The sequence below is a fragment of the Barbus barbus genome, assembly GCF_936440315.1.
Source record: "Barbus barbus genome assembly, chromosome: 17".
Classification (NCBI taxonomy): domain Eukaryota; kingdom Metazoa; phylum Chordata; class Actinopteri; order Cypriniformes; family Cyprinidae; genus Barbus; species Barbus barbus.
This window is the reverse complement of record NC_136745.1, coordinates 19829743-19846078: the sequence shown is the minus strand read 5'-3', so window position 1 is coordinate 19846078 and position 16336 is coordinate 19829743. Positions and strand designations below refer to the sequence as shown.

The window sequence follows — 16336 nt, the reverse complement described above, 5'->3', positions numbered from 1 at the left end:
CTCTTCAGCGGACGCAGCGCGAGCAGGAAAACAACAATGAATGCAGAATATTAATAACTATAACTGGGACTGTCATATACAGAACATTATGATGAGAACACTATAATAATAAAACACTGTGAAGTTTTAGAGTTTAGCTGCCGTGTTTCTGCACGTTGTTGAGTGAAGAACGCATCCACAAAAGGAGTTCATTCAGAGCTGTGCAGACACGTTCACTTGTGCATTTGGGGCATTTTGTGCAGATCGCCTATAACTCGTAATATTAACTTTATGTTGTATAAATAACGAAGCGTAGTCTATATGAGATAAATGATGAGTTAAATCCCATTGATTAAAAACCTGCTATCAAAAGCTTCTACTGGTCATCTTCAGTGCGAGCAGATCAAAACAGAAATGCAGAACATTAACAACTACTGTCATAATGTTAAAATGAGAGCACTATTGTAAAAAAAAAATTGTGAATTCTTAGGGTTTCACTGACATTTAATATTAACTATCTTTTAATCAAAACATAAAACATTATTTACCCCGTTTGCATGTGCGAGTCATCCGTTACACATTTTCCCTGTGTTTATTTATAACTGTATCTGACTTGACTCTTGGTAATGTATTTTGCCCCGTCCCCAAACATATGATTCGATTATCAGTCGAATATCGGCAAGATTCGAAAATTCCGATTCGACTATGAAAATCCTTAGTCGGGGACACCCCTAATACAGATTATATATATATATATATATATATATATATATATATATATATATATATATATATATATATATACATACATACATACATACATACATACATACATACATACAACCTCCATTTGCCAGTTTAACAGCTAAAAATTTTCTCCTATAATGCCTGATGAGGTTAGAGAACACCTGACAAGAGATCAGAGACCATTCCTTCATCCAGAATCACACCAGACCCTTTAGAATCACAGCTCCATGACGGTGCTTCTTCTCTTCAGTTCACATCACTGGGAGGACTGGAATGGCCATAGCAGAAGCTTGGTTTTGTGCTCAGTGACCCATTTTTGTGTTGTTTTTGAGGTTTGTGTTTGGATTATTGTCCGTTTGGAAGATCCAAACAAGGTCCATTATAAGATTTCTAACAGAGTCAGTCACTTGTTAATTTTTTATCTGTTGGTATTTGATAGAATCCATGATGCCATGTGTCTAAACAAGATGTCCAGGACCTCCAGCAGAAATATAGGCCCACAACATCAAAAATACAGCAGTATATTTCATTGTACACATGGGGTACTTTTTATCCCTGTGTTCACCAAACCCATCTTGAGTGTTTGCTGCTAAAAAGCTAATTTTTTAGTTTCATTTGACCATAGAAGCCAGTCCCATTTGAAGTTCCAGTCGTGTCTGATAACTGAATATGCTGGAGTTTGTTTTTGGATGAGTGAGGAGAATTTTTCTTGAAACAACATGTGGTGATGTAGGTGCTGTTTGACAATTTTTTTTTTTTAAAGGTTTTCTGACCCCGAGACTCAAATATTTTCTGCAATTCTCCAGTTGTGGTCCTTGAAGAGACTTTGGCCACTCAAACTCTCCTCCTCACCGTGCATTAGGACGATATAGACACACGTCCTCTTCCAGGCAGTTTCGTAACAATTTCTGTTGATTGGAAATTCTTAATTATTGCCCTGATGGTGGAAATGGGAATTTTCACTGCTCTAGCTCTTTTCTTAAAGCCACTTCACTAATTTGTGAAGCTCAATTATCTTTTGCTGCACATCAGAAATATATTCTTTGGTTTTTCTCATTGTGATGGATGATTAAGGGAATTTGGGCTTTGTTTTCCCTCCTATTTATATTTCTGTGAACAGGAAGCCATGGCTGGATCATTTCATGTTTATAATCACCCTGGAGTGCTCAAAATTGTGAATATGAATGGGAATATACTTCAGAGATATTTTAATCATAAGAATTTCTAGGGGTAACGATAATGGATTTTTTAAAAATAATAATAATTATTATTATTATTAGTAGTAGTAGTATAAATATAGCACTTCTGGTCTGGTTCAGTTCTGGCCACTGTAGTGACTTCTGGAAACTGTTGAATATTAATTGAAAGTTGGGCAGTGTGATTGATTGACCCTCCCTCTCTGTCTTTTGTATTGCTGAGCTCCATGCTTATACAGCTCATGTTTATGCATCACCTTCCCCACCAGTATATTACTGCAAACATGCCTAAAATACAAATATGCACAGACGGTGTGTGTCTGTGTGCACGTTTGTGGCCCTGCTTAATAGAGAGAATGGCTTTCTGGTGCATTTTGCTGGTTTTGAAGTGTGGAGAAAATAATTCACTTCAGCAGATCACCTGTGTTATCAGCAATAATGGTCTGAAGATGCTTGTATTCTCACATTGAGTTGACAGAACATGGGATACACTCACAACCTTATGAATAACTGAAACGATATGAGTTAATTAGAAAATGTACAGCAGTGCTGGTTGCAGTTTGGTTTGCTGCAAGGGCAGTTTTTTAAGTGTCTGGAAGTCTTAATGTTCCATTTTATTATTGTTCAATAAATATAGAGCTGTATATGCAATATAGTATATATTTTGATTAAGTATCTTGGTTTATTCTTAATATTCTTTTAAAGAATATAGAATTTTCTAAACTTAGACAGATTTTCTTTAATTAAATTGAAACTAAAAAAAAAAGAGTCTTGTTATATTAACTCCATTGTAGGACCATTAGTTTTAAAAAAATTAAATGAGCTACCGAGTGCAACTGTCAATCATCATATGCTTTAGCTTGCCTGTTGCCACCTTTGAAAATAGTTCGCCGGTCACTCAAGTGGACATACTAGAGAGGGTTGGGACATCAGTTCTTTATATAATAATAATAAAAAAAGAAAACTATGATGACTATCTGATCTTACATCTATTTTAGACATGGAAAGCCACAGCCCTTTCTCCTGAGGGAGAGGAGATGTTGGACATTTAATCAATACTCTGCAAGTTTAAGAGCATATTTCTTCTGTTTTGGAGACAAGCAGGACAAACTGAAGATGAGATTTCGGTCCAGAAAATAAATAAATACAAAAGGAAGTGACTGATCCATATTTTAAATAATCAAACTTAAAGAATTTTCATTTGATTCATGTCCAGAGCCAGGGTATGAACTGGCAGAAGAGGTATTACCTCTTGTCACTTTTCTTCAAAACCTTGTGTTTACATATGTTAGCAAATTAGATCCCTAAAGATACTAAAGAATGCAGGAAGATAGCTTCATTTCTGGTTAGACTCAACCTTTGACTCATTCCTCCATCTGAATTAAAACAAGCAAGCAATTTCCGTGAGGGATGGCCATTCACCTTTAGTTGCATTTCTTGCATTTTATTGTTCTTTCTCATCTTAGAATTATACTACTGCATTTTACGTAATTCCAGCCGCTCTAGTGTATATGTTTTTTACACAATTGTATATGCATATGTATAGAAATGGCATGTTTAGATAAGCATTGTTTTACTACATGGCAAGCAGTTTATGCAGTTGTGTCCTTAACCATCTATGCACTGATATGGGTGAGGTGAACCATCTCCTGTCCAACATGGTGAAAGACACGGGCTCAGAACCATACTTCCTATCCATTCTCCAGCACCTGCTGCTCATCAGGAATGATTATTATATCAGGTAAGTGCTATCATATCTTTTTCTTAATATATATTCCATAAGTGTGATGGTAACAAGATTGCACCTGTTTATTGACAATGTTCTCAGTTTCTATTGACTCAACAAGCATTCTTGAGAATGAGAATTCACAGATTATAATTAAAAACAAATGAAAATAAATACAATTTAATTTGGGAATTATGTATTTGTGTATCAAATTATGTAAAAAAAAAAAAAAAAAGTAATCAGCTTAATTAACTGTATTGTGCTATATAGCTGTGCAATTGTAATAATATAAAATTACTCATCAAGATATACGATTTTAGTAATTTTTTTGCTGTTTAACTATGTCTTGAATGATAATTTATTTAAAAGATAGTTATTTTGCATGTTCAGCCACACTCAGAGTTAGTGTGTCTGTCAGAAAGTGAAGAAATGATACTGATCATTTCAGTTCACTGTTGCATCAGACCTGTTGCTGAGGTAAAATATTTAATAAAGAAGGAAGAGCGACGCGATGAAAGGGAGGGAATTTACCATGGACATGTTTCTGCTAACTTTGAGCTATGAATAATGTATTGCCTGGCTTGTTGGAAAAAGCGCAAAATAGAAAACACATTAAGCAAGTAGTATGGCAGACTCTCGTTCAGTGCCATCCCTCCTGCCTCTGTGTCTGTAACTGTCGGCAGGAAACAGGATCACTACAAACGCTGATTAAAAATGTACGCATAGGAAAGAAAAATAACAAATGGAGTCTCTTTAACATCTCCAATTGTTTCTTTTAGACGCCAATGATGAGAAAATTAAGTCTCCTTCCTCTCAGATTTTTCTCTCGAGAAAAATACCCTAGTAATCCCACAGAAATCAGACTTTTTAATATCAACTCAAATATTTTTCTTCCCATTTAGAAATTTTACGAGAAAAATCTGATACAAAGTACATGATCCATTGCTAAGAGCGATGTTTGTGCAATGACGCTTTTATCTGCATTAACACATATTTCTCAAAGATGGATACACAGTTTTGTTTGTTTGCCTCATATGCATCTGCATTACATGGCCACTCTATAAACTTCTCTTCACTGATGTCTTTGGTTGCTTTTGAACCTGGTGAGACGTTTTATGTAGATTGGATTGGGTGGTTGGGAAATAGATTAATGGGATCCCTTGAGATCAGTGTGCGCTTTGATGGCCGAGTCTCCAAGGAGAGAGAGGGAAGAATAAGCTGGTGGCATCTCTCTACTTCAGTCTGCATCAGTCGACAACGTTGCTCTTGTTCATGGGTATTGGGAGGTACTCTGGTGATCAAAGCCAGCTATAAAGGAGAGCTGTCCATGTCAATAGATTGCAACGTTTGATTTATAGCCATTCTTTAATTCCAGCAAAACAACCCGACACCTTTATCCTCATGTAACTCTGTGCCCTCAACTCTGTCCTTGGTTATTTGTATGGAAAGTTTTCCCTCAATTTGTTTAATAACCTGTTTTAAAATGAAATAAAATAAACAGAACGATTTAATGACAGTTACCAATGTCCTTCAGCCCTCCAGGCTTTCTTTTTATTGCAGTGGAAGGAAGACGTTGGGCAATAACTCTCAAAGACTCTCTAACAGAAGGTAGATCAGAGGGAGTATATGGAGCACATCTTCTACTTTTGGCCGTTACTGATGTGAAGATTAGATGGGCAGTGTGCAGCAGGGGTTGGATGGGAGATGAGAGGCAGACAGTGAAGGTTCCAGACTGAGAGAGAGAAGGAAAGAGTGGCTCCGATGATGACAGTTCTGGGTCAGTCATCTCCTTCCTGTTTCTATCCAGCATGCGGCAGTGGTGGTAGCCAGGATGTTGAGAAAATAGGGTGGCTTTTTGAGATAATGATATGGTGTACATCAGTGACAGGCGTAAGCTTCGGGCCTTGCCACTAAGCCGAGCTCGGTGACACTCTCAGTCCTATCAGTTCCAGCCACCCCGTCTGCCCCCTCTGCACGGTTATTACACATCGCTGCCATGTCTCTTACAACAAGGCCTCGAATTGGCAAATTGTATGAATATGATTATTTGTTTGGTTATTTGAGTATGTTATTTGTCATTGAGCTTGGAGAGACATACAATTATGGTAATGTCTTAATAGCTGGTTTATTCAAAATATGTTCTTATATTTAAATGTTACAACAAGAGATGCAGTCCTCTATGATGCTATAATTCAGCTCTTTTAGTTTTTAAAAATATGTACCTTAGCATTTTGCTGTACATTAAATGAGATTATTCTGATCAGAGTTAGTGTATTATTTATAACATTATGTAAACTTTATTAATATTTTAAATTAGCTTTTTGTTTATATTTTAAGCTTTCAGTTAATTTTTGTGTTTTTTTACATGCTTTTGTACTTAAAAAAAAATGTTTCTATTTTATAAATATTTTGTTGCTTTTTTTAAATAAATATTTTAAATATCACCCTGCAGCCAAAGACCAGTTGAGCCTGGTCAGTACCTGGATGGGAGACCTCCGGTGAAAACTAGGTTCTTTTGGATGAGATGTTAAACCGAGGTCCTGACTCTCTGTGGTCATTAAAAATCTGATGGCACTTCTCGTAAAGAGTAGGGGTGTAACCCCGGTGTCCTGGCCAAATTCCCTCTACTGGCCCTTGTCTATCATGGCCTCCTAATAATCCCCATACACTTGATTGGCTCTATGACTCTCTCTCCTCTCCACCTGTAGCTGGTGTGTGGTGAGCGCACTGGCACCGTTGTAGTGTGGCTGCTGTCGCATCATCCAAGTGGATGCTGCACACTGGTGGTGGTTGAGGAGAGACCCCCCCACATGATTGTAAAGCGCTTTGGGTGTACAGCAATACACAATAAAGCACTATATAAATGCATCATTCATTCATTCATTCGTTTTTATTTCATAAATAGTTGTGCCTTTGTAACTAACTGAAGTAAAATAATATTTTTTTTTGCTTGCATATTATTTATTATTTATTTATTTTTGTATTATTTGTTTGTGTATTATTACCTAAAATATTAAATGTCACCTTCTGTGGCTGAATTTAGCAGACATCTTGATTTTTCTTATTAGCAGCACACAGACCATAACAGCAGAAAATAAAACTGAAATATGTATCATCTTTTTCTATTTTATATATTTATTGTGGTGAGCTGCTGTGACATGTGAATTTCCCTTTGGGATTAATAAAGTTAATCAAATCAAAGAAAACATAAGTGCAAATACACACCTGTCGCGTAATATATTACTTTGGGTTAACAAACTCTGCTGTTCATCCATTAGCTTATCTATATTCCCCCGCAGATATTGTTTATTAAACAAGAATGTTTGGAGATTAAAAAATGTAATGCTGTAGAATTAAGTGGCTTTAGCTAAGAGTTGTGGTGCAATTATTTAGAACAGAGACATTTTTAAAGTCATGCTCGTTCATTAGAATTCAAAAACTTGTTTTGTGTCGAGAAGCCAGGAGAAGGGGACGACACATTTCTGGAAGGAAAATTGAATACCTACATGAGACATTCAAGGTCATGCTTGGAACATAATTATTTGCCACTACGGAGCTCGGCTTAAGTCGACATTGTATTTGTTAAATGTCACTCGCAATTAAATTTGGTAATATAACTTGGAAAAGGTCACACACTAAGCGCCGTGTCTAGTCCCAGACCCATTTACTCCCCGTCCCGTCATTGTCACCCCTCCAAACACAAGGCCATGTTTTCCCTGCCATTGTGCGACTAATTACACAGATTACACTGATTAGATTTACGTCTCAGGTTTTATTGCTGCCCTTAATTGCCAAAGATGATTGCAAATTAGAGAGGGAAGCATGGAGGCCCGGATGTCGGTTTGTCTTCACCTTGAATGGACAAAGTCACCCAACCACTCTCCGGCTGCACACTTTGCCGTTAGTGATTTCATTATGTACCGAAGGAAGCCTTAATTCAATGACGTGAAATACCATTAAAAGATATGTCTTACCAGATGATTTATGAAGAGCTGTCCTCGCAGGAATGCGCAAGGCAGTATTTTATATAAAGTTAACGGCTTTGTCTCTTGTCATACTCTGTCCCCTCACTCTCGCTGTACTCGTTCTTTTTATTACAGGCCTCAGTATTACAAGGTGATTGAGGAGTGTGTGTCCCAGATCGTCCTCCACCGTAGTGGGATGGACCCTGATTTCGCCTACAGGGAGCGACTGGATGTGGACTTCAGTCATCTCATTGGTAGGTCTGAGATTAGGTCTCCTGGGTCTTGAAGAAAACATCTTTGCGTTGAATGCCACACTAGACCTCAGCGTAGTTCCTTTTAAGTTATTATTCATTGGTATAACTCAGTTTTCCAGACTATTCAATTCTGTCTTGAACTGTATGGCCATTTGATAAAGTGGCCAGAACATTTCGGAATGAATAAAAAGGAGTTTCAGGTTTCGGTAACCAGCTTTAGATAAAAGTGAGAGAGCAGTATTGAGTTATATCACTTAAATGAAATCCGCCAGAAAGATTTTTGGGGCTTAATGGGATGTCTAGAGCATGATTATAACAATCCTGCACTGGTTCACACTACGTTCTGTCTAACATAACTGTGAAATCACGCTGCGCTGAGGGAGGCGCAACTGCAGTTGATAAAAGTTTGCGATTTCCTGGAGTAGATCTAATTATCATTCCCCGGTCCCCATGAGAGCCCTGTCTGAAACACCTGCACTCATCTGACATGTAAGATAAGGTACACTCATTATGCATAAATAAAACATTATCTGCTAAACCTGGCTGGCATGTCATGTCTTATAAACACAACATGACTTCAGCTGTAGCGGTTATATTTGCAGTCCTGGACTTTTTTCCATTTGTTTTATGATTAAATGTTGAGGGGGAAAGCATTTGTTGCCACTTTTCTCATCCAAGTTCTTGCACACCAATGGAATTAATAAAATGAGGGTGATGTGAACTTTCGTCCTCTCTTTTTTTTTCTTCTTTGCCTCTCTTTTGTGTTTTGTCACTAACACTTTCGTAACTTGCCAACAAAGGCTCATTAAAAGTTTTCAGACCCATCTGCAGAAACAAAAAAATGTTAGATTTCCTCACTTCTTCCCTTACTTTAATGAGTTGAAAACAGATTTTGTGGGGCGCCGTTTTTAAATTTACATCTCAAACCTCCAGAACAGAATACAAATCTCCAGAGGGGAGGGGGGAATGACACTGACAGGTTCATTTTATTCTGTTCGCTTTTTTGTTCTTTTGATTGTCTTCATTCGGTGTCTGATGTGGAATCTTAAGCATCGTGTTAACAATGCACCTTGTAATTTACATATACTTATGTGTTTTGTGTGTTTTCATGTGCTCGGCTGTTTGTATATGGCAGATCAGTGCGTGGATAAAGCCAAAGTGGAAGAGAGCGAGCAGAGAGCAGCTGAATTCTCCAAAAAGGTGAGTCTATTAATCACCCTGGGTGCCTCTATTGGTATGCAACCAGGCTGCTGTCACCAAACTTTTCGCCCATGAGCGGTGAGATAGCACATTGATTGTTCTCATCTGATCAATAGCTGGCAGCAGAGTAACATGATCTGTATCAGCGCAAGCAAAATCAATGCTGATGCTCCAATCTGCAAGCTTGTTTGTGCCATACTGGGAACACTATTTACAGGCCCCATTTCAAATAGTGTTAAAGGCCCCAATGAACAATATTGTAATATTTTTTAGTTGAAACATTTCAACATGAGGATGCTGAGCTAACACTCACTGGTGTTGTCAGTGAAGCCAAATATCCATGTATCCATGCTCTTGCTCAGCTTCCTGCCCAACTCTGCCAAATGTCAGCCAAACATCTGAGGCTTGCAGTTTAATGGCAAAGTTACACAAATACTACAGGGTAGCTGAAAACACCGAGTCTCACTTATTGACTGTGTGTATGCTTTAGATTGTAGCTGTGTACAAATGCTGTTTATAATTTTTTATACACACATATACATTTTATTATAGAATTTGATGCGTCTAATATTTATAAGCACACTGTCATCCATTCAAAAGTTTGTTTGGTAAGATTTCTAAAAATGTTTTTGAAAAAAAAATCTCTCATGCTCACCAAGGTAGCTTTTATTTAATCAAAAATGTAATTAGTGAAAATAATATTGTGAACTATTATAACAATGTTTGTCTACTGTAATACATTTTAAAATGTCATGTGTTCCTGTAATGGCTAACCTTAGTTTTTAGCAGCCATTATTCCAGTCTTCAGTGTCACATGATCCTTCAAAACTCATTTTAATATGCTGTTTTGGTGTTCAGGAAACATTTTTTATTGTTTTTATCACTATTGAAAATTGTGTTTATATATAATACATTTGTGGAAACTTTTTGATACATTTTTGATGACTAGAAAGCTCAAAAGAACAGCATTACAAAATGTGTGGTAGCACTTTATTTTACTGTACCTGTACCCTGGTATCTTGTACCTACAGGCAAGTGAGTGGTAACACAAAGTACTTGCCTGAAGTGTATGTACATGGCAACAAATAAGAAACACAGCTGTACTTAACAGTCGTACATGCTAATGATATGTACAGGGTAAATGAGTAGCACCTACGGAAAAATGTGGTATTATGTGGTAACAAACAAGAAACATACTATTCTTGGTATACATGTGGTTAATATGAAGTACTTACAAACAAGTGTGTGTAATAACGGTCACTTACAGGTAGTGTCAGTATATGGAAACTAATAAGACACATTACTATGCTTACTAATGGCATGGTAAATATGTCGCACCTACGGAAAAATGTGGTATTATGTGGTAACAAACAAGACATATACTGTACTTGGTATATACGGTATGCTTGGTAAGTCTTAAACTTACCTAATAGAAAGAGGACTGGCACCTACCATCAATTACTCTAAGTACCTTGGTCCATGTTTATACCCCCCAACTTGAGTACCGCATAACTTATTCTGTACATTAACTAATAGGTACATACACCAGTACGTACATAGTAAGTATATGGAAATATGACTGTAAAATAAAGTGCACCATTTTACATAAAACATTACACAGGAATTACCAATTCTTCAAACTTTGTAAGCACTGTTGTGGAGAGCAATTTAGCATTGACAGTCCTACATAAGCAATTGAAAAACATTCCTCTTTTTATTAGGTAAGATTAGGACTTACCAAGCGTACCGTATGAACCAATTATAGTATGTGCTTTGTTTGCTACCACATAATACCACATTTTTCCGTAGGTGCTACACATTTACCATGTACTATACATATAATTAGTATGTACAATGTGTCTTATTAGTTACCATATTCGGATACTGTAAGGACATGCCTGTTTGTATCCACTTGTCCATAAGTACTACATATTTACCATGTATATACATTAGTACTGCATAAGTAGAGCAAGTATCTAATTAGTTACCATGTGCAGGCACTACCTGTAAGTGACCGTTATTACCCACACTTGTCTGTATGTACAAACTAATTACCATGCATGTACGACTGTTAAGTACAGCCGTGTTTCTTATTTGTTACCATGCACATACACTTCAGGTAAGTACCTTGTTATCACTCACTTGCCTGTAGGTACAAGATATTTACCATGTATGTACCAGGGAAGTACACGTTCTGTAAAATAAAGTGCTACCAAATATTTATATTTCAAGTAAATAACGCCAATATCTTTATTGTGATTTTGATCCATTTAATACATCCTTGCTAAATAATTACTGACCCCAAACTTTTAAACAGTGGGGTATATGACAATTATGAATTATTTAGATCCATATTCATCAACGTTATATTAAGCAAAATTGGTGTGAGATCACTTTATAACTGAATGAGACCCAGACATGAGTTGCAGCTAGTAAAAGCTTAGTCTTGGATCAAGATTATAATGATAGTGAAGGTGGAGAGACATGCTGAATGTGTTGATGTGTCCTGCGGTTGATGGAATCCTCATAGTTTCGTTGATGTTTTTGTATGTGTTATTGTCTTCAGTTTGACGAGGAGTTCAGTGCACGGCAGGAGGCGAAGGCCGAGCTGCAGAAGCAGGAGGACAAAATCAAGGAGTTAGAGTCTCAGATCAACACCCTGCAGGCCCAGGTAACAACACTTGCACCATAACTTACTGTACATACTTCTTTCTCCCTCATCACCACTTTAGTTCACGAGCAGCCCCATAGGTGTGACCCATTCAGATCAAATCCACTGAGGTTTCTCTTATCTTCTCTTATGAGAGCTTTGTGGTTCACGTTGCCTTAGAAGAGCCCTTTATCCTACTGATCCGTGAAGCAACACGCCTATTTTTCCAGTTCCCAGACTGCCTTTTTTCACCTCCCAACCAATTTTTTTTCCAATTTTTTCACCAAAAAAATAGTTTTCCAGAAACCAAATATATTGTGGTCGGAAAAGCCAGCACTTTGTCTTTCTGTTTACTTACCTCTCAGCTTGTCCAAGGCCTATTGCCCCCCAGCTTCTCCCAACAAGAGCCTCCCCAACTTTAAACCGAGATGAGTTGCTGTCATTAAGGACCCTGGCAGCTTAGACCACCATTCAAGCTTCAATGGCTATTAAACTAGCAGGCATTAAATTATTTGTCTCCATCATAAAACCTACTTGACGCTCAGAGCCTCAGCTCATCAAATGCCCTGAAAATGAGCTATACAAGCACATTAGGATCACTAGTACTTATTTTCTGTGTTGTGAGGTCATATGAAGCAGTTTTTCTCTGTCTGCTTCAAATGGTAATGCGATTTCTAATGTGGCGGCAAAGGGAGAGACTCTGCTAATTTGGTCAAATTGAAACCTTTTTATCTTTTATCGTGAATGCAATGGTGCTCTAAGTGGGTATTTTAAGACTTTTGGGATAGTATGATTTAATAAAGGGCCAATCTTCCCCTTAAATTGTTGGATTTGATTTTTCTCAATTGCTCCATCGCAGCCTGTTCCTAGCTATTGTATCAACGTTTTGAGGGATTGCGTTACGTCTTTGGCTCTCACATCATCGTTCCTGTCAAGAAAAACCCTTAGTCCTTCTCCCGCAAAATGACTGCTATTTCCTACCAAACCCAATTTGAAACATTTTAGATTTTAGTGCTGCCTTGGGACAAAAGAAGTAGCTTGCTTGCTAGCTTATGGAGTTTAATAGGAGGGGGGAAAAAAGTATCACCATATGTGAAGCGCCATCCATGGTGTAAATAGTTTTCCAGAAATCAAATATATTGCGGTCGGAAAAGCCAGCACTTTGTCTTTGTTTACTTACCTCTCAGCTTTTCCAAGCCCTATTGCCCCCCAGCTTGTCCCAACAAGAGCCTCCCCACCTTTAAACCGAGATGAGTTGCTGTCATTAAGGACCCTAGCAGCTTGGACCACCATTCATTCTCACAGATTTACCAAATGGGTACATTAGTGGAGGCGGAGCTGGAATGGGTTCCTCCCCGTGCAAAGCGGAGCATCTCATAGCCCAACACTTCATTTGTGTGCAGTCCTCACCCCTGCACTTCATCTGCCCAGAGAGCCGAATCACGGCACGTTACCCACTTTGTCTCCCTCCTTTCCTCTATTTGCCTCGTCCATCACTTTCGCAACTCCTACACATATTCATGAGCCCAGGCCTCTCTGCGCTCCGCTCCTCATCAGTCACCATCATCCCTCCTTTTCTACACTCATTCATGCCGAGCCATATTGTGTGCACCCAATGCGTCCCTCCTCACGGACACCGCAACTCGTTAATGACTGCTCACCTGCTCTCTCCTGCTTTGCTTTCCTGGACTGCAGTGTCATTCGACTGTAGTTTTTCCCTGGGCGTCCTTCAGTCTTACCCCAAGGCAATCTCCTTCTCTTTGAAGCTCAGTCATCTCCAGCACATTAACAGGTAGAGGAGCAAAGCGCAGCCCTGGAAACGCATACGCTTTCCAAATGTGCGCTCTGAAGGCACGTTCAAAGCTTTAGCTCCAGAACATTCTTGCATCAACAGACTACTGGTGCTTCTGGTAGAGAACATATAATGTGCTCGCTAAAGAAGCACCAGTCTTTCACATATCCCGTGGGTGTTTTGGCACATCTCAGAGGGATATAAACTCATAGGTTGACAAATTGTGTTGTTTGTTGTTGTCTATGAGTTTGTATGTAATTGTTGACAAATCATGCGCAAAGCTGACAAATTGTACCCTTTATTAAACAGCCGGTGTAAAACTCTTCTCCCACTACAGTTTCACAGTGTTGTTGTCAGGTTGTGGGTGCACAACACATCACTGTGAAAACTGACTACGCTCACCCACACTTGAACCCACTTGCTGACTTGTTGTTATTTGGTCGTCTGGTACAGATGGGAAGTAGAACTTGGTTTCGAAATTAATTATATCAAGTTTTATTTTTATTATTTCATAATAACAAAAGCTTCAAAATAAAATTTTCTCCAAAAATAAGCCTCGGTAGGTTGCATTATGTTATACATTTCAAGAGTTTTGTGCTGAAAAGCATGACTGTCAGACGTTTTACGTTATTTTGTGCCATTAGGGTGACCGAGGTTTAAGGACAACAAAGAGATGACAGCAAAGACATGCTTATCAACAGATTTGCCTTTAACACATAATTGAAGAGAGCCATTATTCAGAGGAACCAACGCAACAGCAAATAATAGTCGGATGAGCTCATCAAAGCTGTGGTACAGAAAATTTCGGACAGACTGAATGTGAAATAGAAAGAATAAAATAATAAAAGAGCTTTGCACTTTCATTTCATGTATTTTTAAGAGTTAATGAGAGTGTATACATTATTAGGCCTTCCGCTCAGTTGTTCTGCCAAGCCCAGTTTTAAATAAGCATGTAACAATATTCTCTCTTTTCATTTTGTGGTGGATTGATATTTCCCCTTCTTGATTTGACTGCAGTCGGCAATTGCATCATATTAACAGCAACCAAGCGCAACACATTTCTCCAGGGTTCCTCGTCCCTTTCCTCTTGGACATTCAACAGGAAGGGAATAGTGTCAAAGATGTGGAATCGAATGGTAGCTTAATAATTCAGAACCCAAGCGATACTGAGGGTGAAATCTTTTGCAGCACCTGATAGGTTTCAGAAAGCTCTGCGGTCAGCTGTCTGTACCAACATGGGACTCGTAACATAAAGGTGCAGTGCAGGGCTGGACCTGCATCTTATTGCCACTGCCGGGATGGATTTGGCAAGGAGTCTGGCGGTAATGATGCCGATAAGGACAGCACTTCGCTTGAATCATAGAGCTGGTTGCCATGTGCCCTGCGCTGTTGCCATGGTCCGCATCAGGGGACACAGCTCAGCTATTCACCTTTACGAGCTGATTCGTTTGAGATGCGGTGCATGTGTGGCATCTCTCTTTCTCTCTCTCTCTTTGAGGAAACAATCACAGGGAATATGAAGATGCTGCTGTTCTTCTTGACAATGTTCAATGTGTTGGCTGCTGTTCTGCCCTTCATATCATCAAAAATAAATATAGCTAAAAAAAACAAAAACAAAGCTTACTAAACACTACAAGCAAGCACAGCATTTCAAATGCGATCAAAGTTTTCCACTGTCTTCACCATGAAGGTATCCATCATCTTTTCCATTACACGTCTTTAATATTTGATTCCGCCCTACGTGAAGTATGGGAAAACTGCACCATATAAGTGTATTTTAGAGGCAGCAGAGTATGCTTCCTCTGAATGAAAATAGGCTAAGATGTTATTTTTCCCCTTTTTTATTTTTAAAAGTGGCTGCTCATAGCAAGTTCAAAGCGGGAGCAAAGCATCACTGAATCTAAGTGCTCAACCTAAATTCACTGAGTGCATCATAAGGCAGTGAAATGATGGGAAGGACTTGAAAGAACAGGATTCCAGAAGCAACCAATTTACTGCATTTCCTACTCTTGTGCCTCAAACTTTCCTTTGAAATGGACGCTGTTGGAACAAAAGCCTCATGGAAATGACTGAAGCCAATAGAGTGCAACACTCTGGTTCCAGAAGTAAAAATTATATACATTTTTATTCATAGGGGAATTGATTGTTAATGATAACTTGAAAGCCTTTAAAGACTTTGTTCTTAATAAATGTTTTTTTTCCCCCCCATTCCAGTCCTATAAAGCACTTTTAACTCTTTAATAAAGACTTTTAAAAAATCTCAATGGGCAAAATAATTTCAGAACCAAGTCCGCTGAAAAAGTGGGTGGCACTGTTGTGCTCAATTGTGTTCGGAACTGGTACTGTGAGAGGGTATTTAATGATGTTCTTAATTTATGAATTCACTCCTGCAAAGCTCACAACAACCGCTAATGAAACCCTGTATTACTTCATTAGTAGGCGCAAACAGTGTTTTGATAATGTTCAAGTAGGCTGCTTCCAATTTCTTGCTGTCCCCAAGTTTTTTTGCCATGTGACCTTCAGTAAAGTTGGCAGTTGGCTTTTGCTTTATTCTCCTCTTCCAGCTATGAAATCTCTCTTTGCCTTACCATTGCTCTGTCTGTCTGTGTATCTGTCTGTTTGACCCTCACCTGTCCAGTTGACTAGTGAGAGAGACAAGCTAAGAGAGGCAGAGAAAAGCATCAGCGAAAGAAACAGCAAGGTGGGTGTTCTCCCAACCCTTTCCTCCGCCTTCCCAGCATGCTCAATGCAGCCACCCGCCAACATCTTTGAAAATCAGCATTTTTTCATACCTTCTAACAGGTTGATCAAAGCTATTACTTCTCAC

At 38.5% G+C, this 16336-nt stretch overlaps 1 protein-coding gene across 2 annotated transcripts in view; it reads left to right on the top strand.

The window, feature by feature from the left end:
- LOC306883740 (protein diaphanous homolog 2-like) overlaps nt 1-16336 on the top strand; it is a 440640-nt gene that overhangs the window by 156256 nt on the left and 268048 nt on the right. The window contains exons 14-18 of one of the 2 annotated variants that reach the window (XM_079439172.1): nt 3547-3663; nt 7749-7867; nt 9003-9067; nt 11634-11738; nt 16148-16210. In XM_079439172.1, the coding sequence (XP_079295298.1) occupies nt 3547-3663; nt 7749-7867; nt 9003-9067; nt 11634-11738; nt 16148-16210 (469 nt within the window). The remainder of the gene's footprint in view (nt 1-3546; nt 3664-7748; nt 7868-9002; nt 9068-11633; nt 11739-16147; nt 16211-16336) is intronic. The other variant, XM_079439173.1, reaches the window with a different exon arrangement.